Raw genomic sequence first — 23047 nt, forward strand, 5'->3', positions numbered from 1 at the left:
AAATGACTTTCCCAGGGTCACATAGCTAGTAAGTGTCTGAGGCCCAGTGCTCTATCTACTATGCCATGTAGATGCTTCTCATGTACTGTCTGTATTATCCTGGGTGAGGCATCAGACATACATATTCTGCCATTTTCTGTCTCCTCATCTACAAAAAGAGGAAATTGGACTCAATAGCCTTCAAGGTCCCTTCCTACTCTGAATTCTATAATAATGGAATAAAGGATTCAGGGACAGTGAAGAGGGAATAGTGAGTGCTTCTCATATGGTTGATATTGAGTAGGGAAGTGTGTAGGCCTAGAACAGGGTTGCTATATTGCAAGATTAGGGGGGAATTGAAGTCCAGAGGCCAGGATAAGATTGAAGAGCAGGAGTAAAGGAAGAGGGAGAGGAGGAAAACAGGAGATGGTGACTAGAGAGAATTTCAAAGTTCAGGATCATGGAGATGTAACAGTTTCCAGTGATAGGGAGATGTAAGGTAATATCACCCTCTTGAATAGCTGACATAGGGCGGGGGTGGAAGTAGTGGGAAAAGTTAATCACACAAATATGTAATCAATTAACAAAAATATATTTCATTTATTCAACAAACTCATTTCAGTTCAACAAGCATTTACGGAATATAAACCATGTTTTTGTTTTTTTAAATGGGCATGGTTTAAAAAATACAAATAAATACTCATTTCCATGTATGTTTCTATCTTTCTTATTTTGGGGGGGGAGGCAATCAGGGTTAAATGACTTGCCCAGGATCACACAGCTAGAATGTGTCTGAGGCTAGATTTGAATTCAGGTTCTCCTGACTCCAGGGCTAGTGTTCTATCTACTGTACCACCTGGCTGTTCCTATCTTTCTTATTGTTAAAAGGAAGGAAGAATAATTAACAAATTCATGTACTTCTGGTTCTTTTTAGCCTTCTCTTTCCAAAGTCATATTTATTTTTTAGCAACACTTTTTTTTTTTTGTGAGGCAATCAGGGTTAAGTGACTTGCCCACGGTCACACAGCTAGTAAGTGTTAAGTGTCTGAGGCCGGATTTGAACTCAGGTCCTCCTGACTCCAGGGTCGGTGCTCTATCCACTGTGCCACCTAGCTGCTCCAGTCGTGTTTATTTATTATTTTTTTTAAAGACACTTTTTTTTTTTTTAGTGAGGCAATTGGGGTTAAGTGACTTGCCCAGGGTCCCACAGCTAGTAAGTGTTAAGTGTCTGAGGCCAGATTTGAACTCAGGTCCTCCTGACTCCAGGGCTGGCGCTCTATCCACTGTGCCACCTAGCTGCCCTTCGTGTTTATTTTAAAAAGGATTTCTGCCTTGCTTAGAGATTTTTACTTATGAAAGTCTATTTTTCATAGATAAGATAGCTAGGTGGCACCATAGTGGATAGAGTGCTAGCTATGGAGTCAGGAAGACTCATCTTCCTGAAGTCAAATCTGGCCTCAGATACTTACTAGCTGTGTGGCCATGGGTAAGTCACTTAACCCTGTTTGCCTCAGTTTACTCATCTGTGAAATGAGCTGAAGAAGGAAATGACATACTTCTCTAATGTCTTTGCCGAGAAAACCCCAAATGGGGTCACAAAGAATCACATATGAGTGAAAATGACTGAATCTATAGTCTCTGAGGTTCCTTCTGGTCCTAGAGCTACAACCCTATGAATATCTCCTGCAGAATGTACAACTTGTAAAAGCCATCCAGCTTCTTATATATAGCCTTGGCTGTACGTACCCTTAGCTTGGTACTATGGAAAGAGCACAGACTTTGAAGTAAGAAAAACAGTTCAAATCCTACCTCTGACTTTATTTTGGTGACCTTTAGCAAGGCACTTACCTTCCCTGGATCTCAGTTTCCTTATCTATAAATGAGGAGGTTGGACCAGATGTCCTCTGAGGTCTCTTCCAGCTCTGGATCTATGATGCTAGGACCTATGTGTCTATAGATACTGATACTAATGGTCAAAAGAACTAAGGACTGGGGGCAGCTAGGTGGCGCAGTGGACAAAGCACTGGCCCTAGATTCAAGAGGATCTGAATTCAAATCCAGCCTCACACTTGACTCTTACTAGCTGTGTGACCCTGGGCAAGTCACTTAACCCTCATTGCCCCACAACCCCTTCCCCCCCAAAAAAAACCAAAAACATCAAAAGAACTGAGCTCCATAGATGCTGAGTTAACACATGCATAGAGCTTTGTAAACTTTAAATATACAAAGGCTATTATCATTATCATTATTATTTTTATTACTACGTCACCTTCTCAGTGCAGTAGATCTGCCAAGGGTTTTTTACATGTTACCTCAGTTGATCCTCATAACAATTTTGTTAAGATGTATGTGCAAAAGATACTACTGTACCCATTTTATAGTTGAGGAAACTGAGGTACAAAGAGGCTAATGAGCTTGCCTAGTCATACAACAAGGATCAGACATGGGATTTAAACCCAGGTTTCTCCTGACTTCAAGCTCTCCACTGCTCTGAGCTGTCTCCCAAAGAGGGCTGACTGCTGTAGCATTTAGTAAGTCAGACTCCTAACACTATGGCGTATTTAATTAAAATAAAGCAAACCTCATTAAATCAGAATCAGCTGTTTGGGATATGCAATCATATACAGAGGCTCAAGTTTGCTTGTGCCTTGTGTTTGCAGAAAGAATTTACTAGGAAAATTAAGAGTTGTTATTGAGTTGTTTCAGTCACATCTGACTCTTCATGACCCCATTTAGAGTTTTCTTGGCAAGGATACTGGAGTGGTTTGCTATTTCCTTCTCCAGCTCATTTTACAGATGAAGAACCTGAGGGAAACAGAGGTTAAGTGAGTTGCCCAGGGTCACCCAGCTAGTAAGTGTCTGAGGCCAAATTTGAACTCAGGAAGATGAATCTTCCTGAATCTAGGCCTGGTGCTCTGTCCACTGCTCTACCTAACTGCCCCCAAATTAAGAGTATTAATCCACAAACCACAAACATTTAATAAATACCTAACAGAAAGCAGGATTGTAAAAGATAATATTTAAACTGAAGAGTTAACTTTAAAATCTTTCCATAAATTCTCTCCTATGCTGGAATGTTCTCCTTCCCCATCTTGGCCTTTTCCCTCTGTAACGATTGGAATAACGCCACCTGCTGGATACTAACTGTAGAAGAGTTCTGCCCATGAAGCGAAGGTCTTTGAGGGCAAGACCAGGAGTCTTTGGTATCAGGAAGTGACGCGGACTAGTGGGAGGAGGAAGGAGGAGACGGAGGCGCTCTTCCTTTTGGACTCTGGCGGAGAGCGGAGCTAGAAATGTGCTCTCCCTTTAATAGATAGGAATCTAGGCCTTTCTTTTTCTTTACCAAATTCTTATTCTCCTTAATAAATGCTTAAAAGCCTAACTCTTGCTAAAGCTTCTAATTTATTGGCGACCACTCATTAAATAGTTTAGACAGTTTAGCTAGAATTTTAGCCCTTAACAGATGGCAACCACGAAGGGATAAGCTGAACCTCACTTCTGATCTTTCGGTTGGGTAAGAAATTTCCCCTACCCTAACCCTTTAAATCTTGAGTACTGCTGAACTGCCTGGTGTTTTCCCTTTAAATTTTTTCAAATGGACCTTTCAAACTCCCTAATTACCCTATTTTTGAGTTTAGTCTGTTTAACCAGACAAATGGGAGATAAGATCATGTTAATGCTTTGTTTTGCAAATTGCCCTGGTCCCTCCCCTCCTCTCCAAACCCCACCCTCTACTCCTCCCATGGCCAAGCCCATTGCTTCCCCTGCCTGGGAAGTCCAGAGATTTGATGCGCATGCTCAACTTTCTCTAACTACATTTGCAGCTTCAGGCTCAGCCCTTCCCCAGCCTGGCTGTGCTTCTGAGACAACCTTAGAAAACCCTTTAAATTCCAGATATACTCGTTTTGTTCATAATTTTGCTAACCTGCTTTTGTCTTTAATTAGTAATCTTATAAAGCATTTGTATGGTGAAAAGACTGACAGACAATATAGAGGGGTTAAAGAAGAAAAACTTAAGCTGAATAAGAATGACAATCATCACCATAGTTCAAGACTCCGCTTCTTTTGCCATGGAAGGGTATATATTGTACAGAAATGTAGAAGTAAGCAGCAAGGTACTGATATGAATATTGGGGATTTTAGATATCGGAATCAAGAGTGTTCTGAATTCACTCAGATTATTAATGTCAGTTCAGAGGTTACATAGGATTTCTATGCTATTACATATACATTTTGGAATTAATGGTATAGGTTTATTTTCATAGAGATTTTAATGCTTTTGAGATTGTGTCTTATACTTAGTTTCTAAAACAAGGAGAATATTTGTAAAAGCTTTTTATAGTCATGCGATCAAGTTTATATTTTGTAATACTCTTATTAATATTAAGTTCATATTCATTTAGATTTCCCTAGTTTGAATTTCATTGTCTTTTATTATTCCACATGTATTTTCTTCTATTCATTCATCTATCTAATTTTGAAACATGGTTTTGATTTCATAATACAATGTTAATTCTAGGAGTATTGTGCTCCCATATTCTGAGTTGTTTGTTTTTGTTATTTTTTTTCTCAACTGATTATTTGATCAAACTCTTTAAAGCATTTCCCTGGCAAATTGTTTGCCATGGCAAGTGTAAATTGATTCTAGAAGTATTATTTTTGATAAGCATATTCCCAAAAAAAAAAAGAGGGGAACATTTGTAAAAGTTGTCTTTGAGATTGTGTTGTGCTTTAACTTTTATTTAAATATGTTCAGATTTTTCAAAAAAGTAATTGTATACTAAGTAAAAAAAAGGGGTATTATTTGAAATTGTTGCATAATTATATATTGTGTTCTGAGTCAAGATGTATTCACATTTTTTGCAATCATTATTATCCTCAATTTTTAAATCCATATGAGACTTGGATTATGGGAACTTATCATTTAAGACATTAATTGCCTTTATTCTGAGTTATCAGATGCCAGTTGGCCAAGATGCCATCCAATCACAAGAGGAATACATGCAAGAGCAGACACTGAATTGTCACATGAGGGGAGACATGCATGAAGTCAAGGTATGGCCGAGGGAATGGCTTTTGACTAATGTTGAGGTTGGATTCTCTTGGTTTAATATTTTATTTTATTTTTCCCCACAATATTGTACAGATGGCTGGAAGTATTCATCCCACCCATCTTATTCTACGCCTGGCTTCTATGCTCCCTCCTATATGCCTGATGCCATGGACATCTCAATCCCATGCATCTGATTAAGTCTGACTCAGTTTCCTCCAATATGTTCGGTGGCATGGACATATATTCCATCCACCTATTTTAAGCCTGGCATACTGTATGGGCAGTACATATTGCTCAAGTGTGGGAATGCTCATATCCCATCATTTCTCTGTTCTTTTATGGTAACCCCCATAATTATCTCAGGTGTCATGATAAATACAGTGTTGAATTTGGCCTTGACACCTGTTACCAATTATATTAGATTTTTTAAATTTCTCATAATGGCATGAGGATGATTAGGCAGATGATGCAAAAAGTGATGAAACAAAGATAAAAATTATTTTGAAAAATTAATATCACAGCAATTGTCTTCTCAATTACCCTCCATAAGGGGGGGACTATAGTAATATTATATAATATATAATAGTAATATTATAATTTTAAAGAATGTTTCAATTTTTGTTTTATTATATGTTTCATGTGTAACAACTAAGATTCTGAATTCCCTTAGACATGTTTTTGAGAACTTTCATTGTTTGATTTGATTATTGACAAAGCTATTTTAAAGTTGTGTTAAGCTCAATTTTGTAGGAAATTTCCTGGCTGATTACCAGTATCCACACATCAACCCCTGAAAAGACTTCCATTCCACGACTACACCTAGAGGACATCTGAGAAAAGACTTTCAGAGACTTTAAATGAACAGTTTTGTTTTGTTTTTTTCTCTTTTCTTTTTTGGTTATAATATACACCATCTGTAATATGTACTCTCTGCAGAGGCCCTCCCTTTGCAAGACCAATGTCAAAGCGTCGGTTCATGAGGACAAAAAAAAAAATCGCCCCTCTGGACAAAACTTTCCTCTCTTCCTTTTCTATATTGTTGTTCACATATTATTAGTTAGCAATAGTTATTATATTCTTTTTACTGTTCCGTCAAGGAAACATTTTGTTTCTTGAGGAACAACAGGGGGGACTGTAACGATTGGAATAACGCCACCTGCTGGATACTAACTGTAGAAGAGTTCTGCCCATGAAGCGAAGGTCTTTGAGGGCAAGACCAGGAGTCTTTGGTATCAGGAAGTGACGCGGACTAGTGGGAGGAGGAAGGAGGAGACGGAGGCGCTCTTCCTTTTGGACTCTGGCGGAGAGCGGAGCTAGAAATGTGCTCTCCCTTTAATAGATAGGAATCTAGGCCTTTCTTTTTCTTTACCAAATTCTTATTCTCCTTAATAAATGCTTAAAAGCCTAACTCTTGCTAAAGCTTCTAATTTATTGGCGACCACTCATTAAATAGTTTAGACAGTTTAGCTAGAATTTTAGCCCTTAACACCTCCTTCTAAACAAAGCCTTTTCTAATCTCCACCTCCACCCCAGTTGTGTGAGTTCTCTGACCTCTTCCTCAAATTATTTTGTAGTTTGTTTTCAGTGTATCTAAAACTCAAGTCTGGAGGGCAGGGACCATTTCTGTTTCTACTGGGGTATCCCTGGGCCTATCAGGCAGGGTACCACCACAAAACAAAACAAAACAAAAATTTAATAAATATTTGCTGAATTGAATTGGATTTCAGGGATGCAGATAGTCCACAAAAGCAATTGATGTGCTAATTATGTATTTGTATCTATTATGAAGGTGCCTTACAGTCTGCCTCATAGTCCTACATTGCCATCAATGGCTAGTACAAAATGATGGGAAAGTGGGGCAGGCTGCTTGTGTGGGGAGAGGGGGAGAAGGATCACAGATTGGCCAGTCCAGGCCCAGAACTATCGCTTATGAAGTATTCAAAGACTTAGAGCATGTGGGAGGCTAAGGGTATTCCTTCAAATGGCTCTCCATCTTCTCAGTCAAGTAGGCAGAAAGATTATCTGTTGAGATTAAGGGAGGAGGAAATAGGATTGGAGGTTGAGGAAGAGAAAAGTTTGGAAAGTCTTTCTGGATAATGTGCAAGAGGTCAATACATATGAGCAAAAGAAATGTCATTCTGTGCACATGTTCTTATCCTGGAGTCCATTAAATGGTTCTTTAAAAAATATTTTGATAACCAATATGATCGATTTTCTTTGTAATCCAATGTAGGACATTTTATGCATTATTCAGAGAAGGGGCCATAGGTTTCACCACGTAGTCCATAATACGAAATAGGTTAAGAACTTTTGACCTAGGGGGCAGCTAGGTGGTGCAGTGGATAAAGCACCGGCCCTGGATTCAAGAGGACCTGAGACATTTGACACTTACTAGCTAGTGTGACCGTGGGCAAGTCACTTAACCTTCATTGCCCTGGGGGAAAAAAAAAACAACTGTTGACCTAAAGGAAGACCTTTTTCCACAGTTAGGGTCAAGCCCTCTGTGGAACCTTGACATTGGAACAAGAGTCACTAAGAATGAAAAGGCATAGATGGGTTTCAATCCACTTCTAGAGTGGGATGGCGGGGGAAAAAGATGAAAGGCATACCTGCATCGATAAGACCTCAAATTGTTACAAGAATACAAGTACCCTCTGGGATGAAAGGACAACTTCTACCAGGCTGTTCACTGTTGTCTTGGTTCTGGTTTCTGCATGAGCTTAAGAGTTACAGAATGTAGTATGACCTGGAAGTGACCTTCCCTATCTATCATCCTATCCAAGTCAACTAAAAGCAACTCAGGAGGTTTTTTTTTTTTAAAGTACCTAGCAGTGGCTCTTTTCACCAAAATAAAGGATTGTAGATAGATTCATCTCATATTCATATGCAATACTTTGTATTAATCTATCTTGGAGTTAAGTAAAGTTTAGGCCTAGAGCACAGAGGAGGCCCCACTTGGTCTCCCCCTCCTTAGCTGCAGTCGACATTGTGCTAGCTTCAGAACTTTTCTTTCCTGGGAAGAGGACAATAAGGAATTTGATAAACTCACTGTACAAGCATACTAAAGGGAAAAGACTGTAGGCCCTTTCCATGAATTCCCAGGCTGCACACATTTGCTCAACAAAGCCCTTCTGGAGATAACTACTCTATGGTGTTAACACGATATTGTACTCTGCTAACAAAATAAAAATGTATAAACCTTTGTATAGGAAGAGGATGACATAAGATCTTTTTGGTATCAGTTAAATGCAGGCTCTGAAGTCTAAACCTTGGTTCAGATCTCCCTTCTGACGCCTATTTCCTGTGTAATCTTGGGTAAGTCGCTTAGCCTCCATGGCCCTCGGGTTTCTCCTCTGTAAAATGAGGGGATTAGACAAAATGGCCTCCGAGGACTCTTTGCTCCATATCTATGATGCTGTGATGTAATCTCATCCTCTCATTGTACAGATGAGGAAAATGAAGCCATGAGAGGTTGCTCATGGCTGCATGATTAGCAGAGGCCACTAGGTGGCACAGTGGAGTCAGGAATATTTATCTTCCTGAGTTCAAATCTGACCTCATACACTTACTAGCTGTGTGATCCTGGGCAAGTCACTTCACCCTGTTTGCCTCAGTTTCCTCATCTATAAGATGAGCTGAAGAAGGAAATGAGAAACTACTCCAGGATCTTTGCCCAGAAATCCCCAGATGGGGTCAAGAAGAGTCACACACGACTGAAAACAACTGAACAACAACAAATAGCAGTAGAACCCGGGTGTCCTGATTTGAAAGGATTAAAATTAAAATTTTTTATTTTTTTATTATTTTTTTTTTAGTGAGGCAATTGGGATTAAGTGACTTGGCCAGGGTCACACAGCTAATAAGTGTTAAGTGTCTGACCAGGGCCAGTGTTCTGTCCACTTCGCCACCTAGCTGCCCCAGAAAGGATTAAAATTTAAAGGGGCCTCAGAAGTATGAAAAGGTCCTATAATTTGTATACAACATCCAATATCTGTTATAAAAAGAGGAAAAAAAATTATGCTTTTGGACCCTGACTGAAAAATACAAAGGACTTTAAAAAGTAAAGAATCACTTCCTTTAAGAACACATTCGTGATTGTTCTTTCCTGATGAAATTCTTCATTCCTTACTAGCACTAAATTTAAGGGTTGTAACAAATAAGACAGACAGATCCACAGGGATGTTCCCTACCTGTCCTGACTGAGCAGTAGTGCTGTCAATGTGGACACTATATTTCCAAGGCAGCCTGTGAGGGTCCACCAGGCACTCTGGACCAGCAGCCCAATTATGATGATGATTCCACTGATGGGATTATTAATAAACACCACTTGGGATATGCCTCGAAGGATCCAGTCAAGGAACTGAAGTATGACAGGTTTATCTGAAAGAAACCAAAAAGTGTAAGGAAGATTAGTCATTGCTGAGTATTGAAAGCAAGGGCATGTATTCACAGGATCTCAACAGGACAATGAACTTCAGAGGTCATCTAGGCCCTAGCTGCTGCTGCTGCTGCTGCTCCTTCTTCTGCTCCTCCTCCTCCTCCTCCTCCTTCTTCTTCTTCTTCTTCTTCTTCCTCTTCCTCTTCCTCTTCCTCTTTCTCTTCCTCCTCCTCCTCCTCTTCCAATTCCTCCTCCTCCTTCCCTCCTCTTCCTCTTCCTCCCTCCTCCTTCCCTCCTCCTTCCCTCCTTCTTCCCTTCTTCTTTCTTCTTCTTCTTCTGGCAATGGGGGTTAAGTGACTTGCCCAGGGTCACACAGCTAGTAAGTGTCAAGTGTCTGAGGCCAGACTTGAACTCAGGTACTCCTGAATCCAGGGCCGGTGCTTTATCCACTGTGCCACCTAGCTGCCCCTAGGACCTGACTTCTTAAACTGTGGGTCCTCTCCTCATGTGGGGTTGTGTAACTGAATGTGGGGGGTCATGAAAAATTTGGCAACAGTAAAAGGTTATTTAAACCTATTTTATATACCTTTATATTTGGGGTCATGTGAAGATTTTTTGGGGCAAAAAGGGGCCACGAGTAGAAAAAGTTTAAGAAGCCCTGGTCTAGTCCATCTCATACTTGAATGGGTGATGTCTTGACTTGTGAGTGAATTGGATTTGAGTGAGGCAGAGCTGCCAAAGTTGCTAGATTCACTCTCTTCTCCAGAGTCATTGGAATCTGTACCCATTGGTAAGAGTACATGGCAAGGTGGGTGTACCCTAATAGACTTCCAGCTCTAGGGGCAGCTAGGTGGCACAGTGGATAGAGCACCGGCCCTGGAGTCAGGAGGACCTGAGTTCAAATCTGGCCTTAGACACTTAACACTTACTAGCTGTGTGACTCTGGACAAGTCACTTAACCCCAATTGCCTCACCAAAAAAAAAGAAAAAAGAAAAGAAAAATAGACTTTCAGCTCCTCCTGCCCTAGTGGGGCAGCTTGTTATCTGGACCCTGACAGAGTGAGTAGAGTATTTTTTTCTCAGTCTCTGAGGATCTCTGATTGCTGTAGTTGCCCTGGCCATTATTCCAGCTTCTTTCCTCCACTTCCATTCTCTTCCCTTCCACTGCTTCCATAAGGGAGGCAGTGTGGTAGCGTGGAAAGAGCCTTGGATTTGGTGTCAGAGAATCTGAATTTCAATCTTGCTTCTGATATTTACTATCTATTTGACCTTGGGAAGGTCACTTAATTTCCTCGGGCCTCAGTTTCCTCATTTATAATATGAAGGTATTGGACTATATAGCCTCTAAGGGCCCTTCCAATGCTAGCTTTCTTCTGCCTTTTCAATGGCTCTGGGACAGAAGGAAGAAAGACGTGGCTTTAGTGACTTGGCTAAGATGCTCTTCCAGGTTCTCTCCAAGGTGCTAGCTCACCTCTTCTGAAGATGTTTTTGCTGGGTGGGGTCCAGGCCCTGATTCTGAACATTATAGATAATACTTTGAGCCCAGCTTTTCAGCCACTTTGACTACCAAACTGCACTCTCATCTAGTTTCTGTCTTTTCATCTCATTGACAAGAACAGCATGAGAGACTTTCTTAAATCCTTTGCTAAAATTAAGTAAATTACATTTATGGCATTCCTGATCTAGGAACCCTGTCCAAAGAGGAAATAAGCTAAATCTGGTGTGACCTATCCTGGCTCTTTATGATCACTAAGTCACTTCTAAGTCCCCAGATGGTTCACTAGCTCTCTCTTTAATTATAAATTTTACATTTTTGCTAGGAATTGAGATCAAACTCACTGGCTTATGCAGACTCCACTGTCTTCCATTTTTTGGTAATCAGGACAACACTTGCCCCCTTCCAAACCAGTGGTACTGGCCTAGCTCTCTACAATGTCTCACCATGGTTACATTCACATTTGTCAGGTCTTTAAATATCCTAGTTCACCTGAACCAAGCCACTTGAACTCATTGAGAACAGCTAGTTGCCCTCATACTATCTCCTTACTTATCTGGGGTGTTAACACCCTATCAGCCACTTTCTTCTGTTCTTTACAATCCAAGGATTATACTCCTTTGAAAAGAAAACAGACTCACAATGGTAAAACTGTTCTGCCTTCTCTTTTATGCATTATCATCATTCTTTCCACTCCCAGATCTCTGGTTCTCTCACTTTTTTGATCCTCCTTCAGTGTAGCTTTAAAATTCTTTTTGGTGCCCTCAACTTTGCTTGCCAGCCTCAGAATTTTCTGAGACTTAGCATTTCTAAAATGTTCTTATATTTATTCATTGACAGTTCTTCTACCTTAAAAGTTTTTTTTAATTAACAAATATAAATTGTTCCTCCATCTTTTGAAGGATAAAATTAACACATTGATTAATTGTTTTGCTTTTGGCAGAGAGACTTCCAGAGGATGTAAATTGATAACTAAGTTCCCCAATGCTGTTATATCATATCTCTGTGCCAAACTCATGATTTATTTCCTGAATTCATCTATTTCTTCTTTCTGTCCAGGTGGTCTGTAGTATACCTCAATGACAATATCACTTCTGTTTCTGATTCCACTGATTTTCACCCAAATGTTCTCTGCTATGCTATCCTCCCCTGGTTTTGGATTTCTTCCCATGAGTATATTTTAATCTATGATATAATTCTATCCTTTTTATTTATCTGATTCTGTTGAATAAGGTATATCTTTCCAGAGTCATATTCCCATTACACATCTGATCCCATCAATGGGCAGTGATTCATACCTATGAGGTTTAATTTGATTTTGTGAGTGTGTCAGGACCTCGAGTTAGTTTTGTTTACCTATAGTTAATACCTTTCATGTGATAATCTTTCAAATATATGAAAACAGAAAAGTGCTATCTTGTCACTTGACAAAAAAGTACTTCTCCAAAATTACCAGTGATCTCTTAATGGCCAAATCTGATGGTCTTTTTAAAGTCCTCATCCTTCCTGACCTATCTGCCTGCTGTATTTGAATCTGCTGACCCCCCTCTCTTCTGCATAGTTTCTGATACCACTCTCTTTCTAGGTTTTCTTCCTACCTATCTTTCTCAGGTTTTTGTTTTGTTTTGTTTTTGGCTGATTCTTTATCCTGATCTTGACCTTTGTTTTTTGGCTCTGGCCTAGGCCCCCAACTCTTTTCAGTCTACACTTTCTTGATGACCTATAATGTCCATAGCTGTGATAATATTTTCTATGCTAGTGGCTTCCACATCTACATATCTAACCCCAGTCAAGTGCATGAAAAGTAATATGTGAAATTTCTAAAAGGAAGGTGCACCAGATGGTGACGAACTTTCAATCTTAGAAAGAGAAATTTCTATTTACTACAGAGGCAGTGGAATCCTCTTAAGGTTCCTGAGCAGGAGAATCATGTGCTTTAGGAAGATCATTTTATCAGCTGGAGAAGGAAGAGAATGGAAAGAGAATTATTAAGAGGCTATTGTAATTAATAGTCCAGGATAGAAGTGATGAATGCCTGAACTAGAGTGGTGGGTATATGAATGCAGAGAAGTTGATAGGTGAAAGAGATGATGAGGAGGTATAATTAATGACATTTAGCAGCTGACTGAATATAGATTGGGATGGGGTAAAGAAGGGGTAAGATTCAAGGATGACTGAGGTTGTGAACCTGAATTATTAGAATTATTAGGTGTTATCCTTTTTTTTGGAGCGATCGTGTCATTAGTTCGGGAGCTCACTGCCTTTCCTCCCAGGTGTTATCCTTAATAGAAATAAGTTGTATGGACAGGTTTAGAGGAGAAAGAGAAATAATTATGTTTTGGACTTTTCAAATTTGAGAAGCTTATGGTATATCTAGGACAGCTAGGTGGCACAGTGGATAGATTGCTGGGCCTGGAGTCAGGAAGACTCATCTTTCTGAGTTCTTATCTGGCCTCAGACAATTATTAGCTGTGTGACCCTAGACAAGTCAGTTAACCCTCTTTGCCTCAGTTCCTCAGCTGTAAAATGAGTTGGAGAAGGAAATGGCAAACCACTCCAGTATCTTTGCCAAGAAACTCTCAATGGGATCATGAAGAGTTGGACATGACTGAAACAACAACAAATAACAGTATATCTAAGTGGAACTGTCCAACAGGTAGTTGGATGATGTGGGACTGGAACTCAAGAGAGAAATGAAGGCTGAATATTTAGATATAGAAGTCATTTGCATGGACATGATAACTGAAACCAAGGGGGAGGATAAGATCACCAAGGGAAATGATCTGTAGATAGAAGAACCTTGGGGAACACCCCTCGTTAGAAGATGGGATGATTTAGCAAAGGAGACTGAGAAGGAACACACTTCTTACCAGCGTATACTTTAAAACGGAGCACTCAGAAATGAACACAAAATTCCAGGGAGGAGAATAGCGTGACCATCACATCCCCCGTTTTAAACACGATACTTTTGTTCATGCATATTAATGCTTCTGGCTAGTATGTCACACTATTGAATCCTATTGAGCTTGCTGTTCATTAAAACCCTCACATGATATGCTACAGTCTGGCAGCATATGTCCAATATCCTGCTCCTGTGCAGTCGATGTTTTGAAGCCAGTTATAGGTATTTACACACACTTCTATTAAATTGAATCCACAAATTTGATAAGTATGACAACTTTGTCTTCATTCAAGTTACTGATGAAATATTATAATCAGAGCAAGATCAGAAACAGATGCCTGGGACATGCAACTGGAGACCTCTCTACAGGTCATCATTGATCACTGCTTTCATCCAGACATATAGTTAGTTCCAAATCCAATTAACGGCACTATACCTCTCCGTGTCATCCATCGGGTATCAGGACTTTGTCTAATGTCATACAGCAATTCTGACACGTAATGATGCATAACGCATTTCCCTAAGCTGATGAAAAGGAAATATGAAGCCAATAACTCATTCTTAAACCAGGTAGGTGGTGCAGTAGATACAGTGCCAGACGTGAAGTCAAGAAGACTCATCATCATGAATTCAAATCTGACCTCAGACACATACCTTCTCCCTAGGGTTGTTGTGAGGATCAAATAAGGTAATATTTATAAGGGGCAGCTAGGTGGTGCAGTGGAGAGAGCACCGGCCCTGGAGTCAGGAGTACCTGAGTTCAAATCTGGCCTCAGACACTTGACACTTACTAGCTGTGTGACCCTGGGCAAGTCACTTAACCCCCATTGCCCGGCAAAAAAAAAAAAAAAAAAGATAATATTTATAAAAGAACTTAGCCTAGTGCCTGACACATAGTAGGCACTGAATAAGCTCCCTCCCGACTTTCTTTTTTTCTCCTTGCCTTCCTTCTCATCCATCCCATTAGAATGTAAGTTCCTTGAAGATAGAGACTCCTCCCCTCCCTTTCTTTGTATCCCCAAAGATTAGCACAATGCTTGGTACATATTAGGTTCTTTAAAGCTTGTTAATTGGGGGCAGCTAGGTGGCACAGTGGATAGAGCACTGGCCCTAGAGTCAGGAGGACCTGAGTTCAAATCTGGCCTCAGACACTTAAAATTTACTGGCTTTGTGACCCTAGGCAAGTCATTTAACCCCAATTGCCTCACAAAAAAAACAAAACAAAAAAGAGTGAAGGAAGAACAACAATACAACTCATAAGATAGTGATGAAACAATGAGATAATGAATGAGATAAAGCTTGTTAATTGACTGACTGATAGACTTTCAAGACCACTGGTTTTAATTCTGATTTGACTTGCCCAGGGTCATACAGCTAGTAAGTGTCAAGTGTCTGAAGTCAAATTTGAACTCAGGTCCTCCTGAATCCAGGGCCAGAGCTTTATCCATTGCACCACCTAGCTGCCCCCAAAAGGAACTTTCTTACCATTGTCTCATTTATCTTGGGTTTCTACTATTAACCATCTTTGTCCTCTCCTTTCCTTGCCTGAAGATCTTAGACTAGGATATTCACTAGGATATTTTTCACCTAAGAGAAAAAAATATTTCCAATAACTTGAGGTAAAGAAAAGGGAGGAAGCGGATTGGTTCTTACTACTAGGACCAGTGTCTAGAAAAAAATCTGCTATATGTAAAGTTAATCTTTATATATGACCTATTGGAATGCAAATACTCCTCCTTCCCCCACTTTTCACACATACATAAACACATAAATCCTTGTCAGTCATTGACACTTTAGTATTATTTATACCAAATGTTAATTAATTAATTGTCACCTTTACCAGAGTGGCTTTTATAGAGGGAAGAGGAAACAGAGTCAGAAGAAACTGGAGCTTTTGAGGTGAGAAGAAACCCCTTGGGAGCAGGGTACTACCAAGAGGAGAGAAGGGCACAGAAATGTAAACTTTACACATAGAAGATTTTTTTTTCCAGACACTGGTCCTGGGAGAAAGAACCAATCTCATTGATGGAGCTTTATAAAGATAACATCCTTATAGGAGGGAAAATTGAGACTAAGAGATAAAGTCATTCATCCAGTGCCATCGGATCTTCCACTGAGATTTTTGTGTGTATGAAGGCTTTAGATAGGAAGGAGAAGGGAGAGAAAGGGGTGCCAAGGAGGAAGAGAAGTAAGTGAGAGATGAGAAGAGGAAGAGTATTTTTGAATGTTTCTTCCTCAGACAGAATCCAGTGGCAGAAAAACCAGAGAATTATGCCCGCAACTGATATAAAGATAGATACCTTTGAGCCAGTCTGCATACTCTCTCATGTCTCCGGTGACGTAGCCAATGACTCTGGGCATGAACCTTCTCCCTTGCCAGGATGGACTTTGCCCCTCATGGCCGTCCCTCTTAATGACAGTGGGGTTATCCTCCATTGTTATTACTTGCCTAGGCTCCTTAAAGAAAGAGGAGAGCTGATTATTATTTTTCCATTCATAAATCAGATGCTTTGGAAGATCAACTTGGTTAGGGCCATTTCAGTTGGAAAAAGGAGAAGATGCTCAGGAAAGAAAGCACCACTATTTTCCTTTAGAAAGGGAAATAAAGTTGGAGAGGATCACTTAAATATAACCAGTCACCAAAATCTCATTGATCCATAAGATTACATGGAGAAGAGCAGGACTTCATTCAATCGTGTCATTTCCCAAATGCAGGCTAGCTGTCAAGGATGCCCTTGTTTGTACGATAAGGAATGGGCTTATAAGGATGGGGATGGGTTGCCCTAATATTAGTGTAATTTAGAGATGTATACATATGCACAAAAATAATTTGTTTCTCAACTAAGAAAGACAGCTTTCTTAGTTAAGTTTTTTTCTTTTTTCCCTCCAGAAAGGTCTTGTTTAAATGAACATTTTTAAGGGAAAAAGATTTAAAGAAACCACAAGGTATAAAAACCCAGCTTAATGAATTAATATTGCAATTGAATTGATTATTTTGCAAAAGTATTGCCTGAGGGCAGCTAGGTGTCGAAGTGGATAAGGCACTGGCCCTGGATTCAGGAGGACTTGAGTTCAAATTCGGCCTCAGACCCTTGACACTTACTAGCTGTGTGACCCTGGACAAGTCACTTAACCCCAATTGCCTCACCAAAAAAACCCAACAACAACAACAACAACAACAACAAAAACACAAAGTACTGCCTGAGGGAACCAGGAATCCAGATCTCCCTTACCATAGTTTAAAAATGATCCAAATTAAAATCGTATTGAGGTACAAATTTTCAGGCATATGCTCTGCTGTGTAAAGCGAGATACACTTAAATTATTCTAAAACAAATCCCTTCCCCTGTGAGTCAAAAGGACAAGTGACTACTTGAACTTTTATTCAAGTTATCCAAACATATTGTGGCTGTGACCATGGGGTGCTGGGGTTTTTTTTGTTGTTGTTGTTTTGTTTTTTTGTTTTTTTGTTTTTTTTTAGTGAGGCAATTGGGGCTAAGTGACTTGCCCAGGGTCACACAGCTAGTAAGTGTTAAGTGTCTGAGGCCGGATTTGAACTCAGGTACTCCTGACTCCAGGGCCAGCACTCTATCCACTGCGCCATCTAGATGCCCCGGGTGCTGTTTTTATTGACTATTTGAGTCCATGAAATAGCCCAATAGCATCTTCCATCCAAATGATTTTGGAGAAGTGAAGAAATTGTGGATAACAACAGCAAGAATAAAACAGGAATACCAATGGCATTACTATGAAAAGAATGCAAGAAGCCAATACCAAGAGCATAATTGGGATAAATTTGTCATAGGAAAGTACTGGTGACAAATCTTTGTAACTGCACAAAAGGAAAATGCCAATGAATTACCCAAAGTAAATATGCAAAGGAAAATACCAGACACATGACCATGATAAGTAAGCAAAGAAGAATGCCAGATACACCTAAGATAAGTATTCAAATGAAAACTCAATGATATAAGGAAAACAAGTGTGCAAAGAATAGTGCCTATAACATAACCAAGATAATCGCCCAGAGGGAAAACCTCAATGTCTTACCCAAGAGGAGCATGCAAAGGACAAGACTAGGAAAATTATGCAAAAAGGAATGCCAATGCTGATCAAAATAAATGTGCATATACTGTGCAATCAGGATAAGTGTGAAGAAGCAAAGGTCAATGACATGATGAAAAATAGCTAAGTATGCAAAGGAGAATGCCTTAAATATAATCACACTAACTGAAAAGGCAAATACTAATGACATAAGTATTAAGCAAAAGAGAATACTGATAATATAAGCAAGAGTAATATAGGGGGAAAAAAAGCCAATGACACAACCACAAGGGTACAAAAATACCAACTACCTAGCCAAAATCAGCATGCAAAAAAAAAGCCATATTGATTATGTCAATCAATGTCCAAAAAGAATACCAATTACATATTTAGGAGAAATGTGCAAAATGAGGATGCCAGCACCATACATAGTAAAAGTGTGTAACAGAAGCAGACCAAGGGCATAGCCACAATAAATATGGACTAGAAGAATGCTTATGATACAAGGGTCTAGTACATAGGATCAACCTAGGTTTGGATAATAGCAGTAACTTTTTTTTTTTTTAATATGGGGGTGGGGGAAGGACAGATAGGATCCACACCCATGATTTCCTAGCTGCTGGGAATTGTATGGGAACTTCCTGGACTGTTACAAATAGTCAAGTCTTCTGTAATTTATAGCTAATTTTGTGCCTTAGAGAGTCACCTGGGACAGTGAGAGACTAAGGCCCTTTTCCAGGGCTGTACAGCTTGTGTCAAAGGCAAATTTTGAACTCAGGTCTTCTTGCCTCCAATTCCCATCCTCAATACCCTGACATGCTAACCTCTTATTTATTATTATTATTTGAGGCAACTGGGGTTAAGTGACTTGCCCAGGGTCACACAGCTAGTAAGTGTTAAGTGTCTGAGGCCGGATTTGAACTCAGGTCCTTCTGAATCCAGGGCCGGTGCTCTATCCACTGCGCCACCTAGCTGCCCCCACTAACCTCTTATTTTAAGGAAAAAATGAGGGGAAAAATCAGTGACATAACCTCAGGTATGCATGCAAAGAAATGTGGACAAGGGCAGAATTGCAGTTACCTTACAATAACATACACATGGTAAGAGTACCATAGGAAAATGCCCAAAGCATAAAACCATAATGAGATCAGTAGAGAATATCAGGGTATTACAGGGTATTACTGCTTGATAGCAGAAAACACAAGGCAGGAATAGGATGAGTGTCCAGAGATAGACCCAAGTCCTTTCTCACCAGTCAGGCTGGGAACAGGCACTATTGATCAATGCTAATTGTGAGATTTGCTTTTTTTTTTTTTTTTTTTTGCAGGGCAATGGGGGTTAAGTGACTTGCCCAGGGTCACACAGCTAGTAAGTGTCAAGTGTCTGAGGCCGGATTTGAACTCAGGTCCTCCTGAATCCAGGGCCAGTGCTTTATCCACTGCACCACCTAGCTGCCCCGAGATTTGCTTTTTGATGCCTATTATTCCATTTACAAAAACATTTACAACCAAGATAATTATGAAAGGGCAGTTAATTCCTGAGGTTGCTTACTATATTATTATTATTTAGTATCTGTCTTTTGTCTTGGAATTTTCTTTTACTTTCAGTGGAGAGGTGAACATTTACGCTTTAGCTACAGGGCCACATTACACATCTAGCTGACTTTTAGTGGACTGCCTTCTTCCTCCCCTCCCCCCCAATATGGGAGACTATTAGTTATCAATGGAAAAATGCAAGGTAATTATTTAATGAATTAAAGACCAGTAAAAGAGTCAATTAGCCACTAGAATCTGAGATCCTTGCATTAAGCTTGTTTCAGTAGAATGAAAACTGCTTGAGGCAGGAATCATTAAAAAATCTTTTTATTTCTAACCTTAGTACAATGCTATGGGAAGATAGTAGGCATTTAATAAATGCTTGTAGAGTTGAATTGAATCTTTATGGGAAAGTGGTCTTAGATGGACAACTCCCTGAGGACAAGATATGCATTTAGCATCAGTCAGTTGACTCCAGGCACAGGCGCTTTGAAAATGGCTTTTGATATTACTTGAAGGACTTAGCTGCTAGTTGGATATACCATCCAATAAGAGGCTCAAGCGCTTGGTTTTTTAGACACAGCAAAAAAAAAAAAAAAGTGAGAGATTAAAATTCCTCTTCTGTAATTGTCTCTCTCCTAGAGTATGTCTTCTGCAGAACTGGAAAATTCTATGAAAGGCACAGTAGCCTGGTCAAGACAAAGGTGTTCAATCTAGCAACCTGGCTTTCCATGCATTCAGAATCCTAAATCCTAAATCCTAAAAACAAAAGCAGGGTTATATGTCCACTGATTAAAAAGTGATCTAGATATATGGCATATTCCAGGATGAATATATTCATGTTATCAAACTTGGGGACTTAAAAAAAATCAAACCAAACCAAAAAACCCTCTGTTATTATGGAACTTTGGAAATTGGGGTATGAATGAAACCAGGTATGAAAAATCTGGCCAGGAACAAGTGTCCAAGCTACAGAATTAAAAATAAAAGTCAAATCACGTTATCTTTTCTTCATATTGGCAGCTTGACATAATTAAAGTTTATTATTGTTCTTTTTGCCAACGTTTGTTTCTAGGAGGAAGGAAACTTTTAAAAAATTATTCTTAAAGATCCCTGCCGCTGTCTCCATAGAGTCTTATAGATATTTCTTCTAGATTTCTGGAGTATCACAGAGCAGTTGTGTGCTGCTCAGCCTTTTAAATATTTTGGTTATGGGTAATATGTATTTTGCCAGTTTAAATGGAATTTTTTAGCTTCTGATCACCGAAGAAGTACTGGAATACTTGCTCTCTATCTCTGCTTGTTTCTCCTGCTGACCCATTAATCTAGTCACTAACTGGGCTATTGCGAAAACATTACTTGAGGAATGCCTAGCACCCTTTTACCAACATTCTAGATTTCAGTTATGGAGATTGTAATCTTAGCTAAGTTGACAAAGGCAAAAAAAAAGCAATGGAAAAAAAAATCAATATTACACAAGATTTGACTGCATTGGAAGTTGAAAAATGAAGGGAAAGGGCATTGAATGAAAATTCATCCACTGATCCATCCCAACATTTATTCTACACCTACCGTCTATAGTACTATAAGGAGTTATGATCATATGAATTTCATTTGTATTCTGATTTTCCTTCTTCGTTTGCCAATGATTTGCAGTCATCATTCATTCAATCATTTCTATATGCTAGATGAGTTTCCTTAACTCACCCAATGTGGTTTATTAGTTCCAAATTTCCTGGTACACATTTCCCAGCCTGCCCACCTAATTTCCACTGGTTTCAGAGAAAGTGTCAGATTTTCAAAGACTTCATTAATACAGGTCAGATTGAGTACTTTTCAGATATCAGCCAAGAACTCCCAGGAATTCCCCCACATACACTGCTATGAACCAGATCCCAAAGATCATCCACAGAGGGAGATTGTTTTGAAATAGACCTACCTGCTCCTCCAGCCCATCCACAAGAGGTAAGCTTAGATGTGTGCCTTGGGCTTCTGCCTCAAAAGTTTTGTTTCCAAAATTGTTTGTATTATGTGGGGTGTCACCAATGCCATTCAAAGTACGTCCATTCATCCTTCCTTTCCTCCATATGACAAAGGGTAAAAAATATGTAAATCAGGAAACATGCCCTCTGCTGAAGTGCAGTATGGAGTGTAAGATGGAGGCCAGAATGCCAAGAATGAGGGAGAAATATAATGATCATTCATTACTGGGGCTATTGCACCTCCTAATCAAAATATGCACAAGACCAGGGACAATATGTCCCACTGTTTTCACCAATATGCTAGTCGCAGGAAGAGATGCTTTACTCTAGGATTCTACTCCTCTTTCTAGCATGACACATCAAACTCCCAATAGACCAAGAGACAGACTTTGATTCCAATATTATTTCATAGCTCTTTCTGGTGAATTGTCAGTGTGTTTAGGAACTTTTTTCTCCCAAAACTGAAGATTTCATGCCTTGAAAATAATAAAGCCAAATTGTCATGTCTCCATCTTGTGGTCAAATGCAGATATAAAAAAAGCAGGCAAAATTATGGTGATCTTTTTTGGGCTATAAAAAAAGCAAAAAAAAAAAAAAGGTTTTTTTTTAGGGAGGGGGATTGATTTTTTTTTTTTTTGGACAATACTCACAGAAAGCTTTTATTCACAGCTGAGCTTCTCACCCCATTGCTCAAATTAGGGAATTCTTTTGTTTTCAAACCAGCAGAAGGCTTAAATGAAATCTGTTGGTAGCATGCTTTAAACCATTCAACAAATAATAGGTAATTTTTAGACACTTCCACAAAATATTGTTCCTTCCTCAAAAGTAGGAATTCTAAATCATATTAGAAAGCAATAGAAAGGTAACTAGCAGGACAAAGTCTGTGAAATGGGAAAAGCAATGGGTAAAATACCTAATACCCTTTTCCATTTTTGGAGAGGACTCCCTTATGCCTAAGAATACCACCCTTCCTTATGAAGGTCTGACTAAACTCTTTAATTTCATCTGCTGGGTTGGCCTGGAATTGAAAAGTTTCAATATAACAATTAAGGCATGCTACGAACTGGCCTCCCCCTGAATCAAATCTCTTTCCCTATTCCATGGTGCTGTCTGTTTGAAATCCCATAAACCTGAAGACTGGCAACACTGGAGGCCAGCATTACTTTTAAGTTATAAAATCAATTGATGGGTTTACAATAAAATCTCCAGTTAAATAACTAACATAGAGTTCTTTTCTAAATGAGGACTATTCAAATATCCATGTTCTAGTATAAACAGAACTTTTGTCTCTAACATATGCATTTTGTACTTACAAACAGTCTTTAATATGGGTATTCTCAGCTCTGATGCAGCAGGTGGAGTCCGATCTTTTTTTTTTTTAAGCCAAAGGCTGGAATAAGAAAAAAGAAATTTTCTTGCATTCCCACTCCCTGGTTAGTCCTTTTCTTTCAATTATCTATGAATCCAAGCCTGGTAGTTTGCATATATACAGTTGTACCATCAGAGTCGTCCTAGTCAGTGACTTCAGATGTGATAGAACATCTTTTTCCATTCAGTATGGGTTTTTGTGAAATAAACTCTCTCAGCATGACAAGACACGTAGAAAAGCACACAAATCCATAATTAGGAAGGGCCATACCCTGTGCCTCACTTATTCCCACTGAGTCATAGAAATATAA

General features: G+C 39.4%; 1 protein-coding gene across 6 annotated transcripts in view; it reads right to left on the reverse strand.

The window, feature by feature from the left end:
* Window positions 1-23047, reverse strand: part of SLC14A1 (solute carrier family 14 member 1 (Kidd blood group)) — a 112842-nt gene that overhangs the window by 31057 nt on the left and 58738 nt on the right. For 2 of the 6 annotated variants that reach the window (XM_043978890.1, XM_043978888.1), the window contains exons 2-3: window positions 16108-16264; window positions 9223-9412 (exon numbers count right to left, since the gene is read on the reverse strand). In XM_043978890.1, coding sequence (XP_043834825.1) covers window positions 9223-9412; window positions 16108-16243 — 326 coding nt within the window. In that variant the 5' untranslated portion in view covers window positions 16244-16264. Of the gene's footprint in view, window positions 1-9222; window positions 9413-16107; window positions 16265-21325; window positions 21468-22681; window positions 22759-23047 lie in introns of all 6 variants that reach the window. The other 4 variants (XM_043978887.1, XM_043978889.1, XM_043978892.1 and 1 more) reach the window with 4 other exon arrangements.

This window comes from Dromiciops gliroides, chromosome 1 (assembly GCF_019393635.1).
Source record: "Dromiciops gliroides isolate mDroGli1 chromosome 1, mDroGli1.pri, whole genome shotgun sequence".
Lineage (NCBI taxonomy): Eukaryota > Metazoa > Chordata > Mammalia > Microbiotheria > Microbiotheriidae > Dromiciops > Dromiciops gliroides.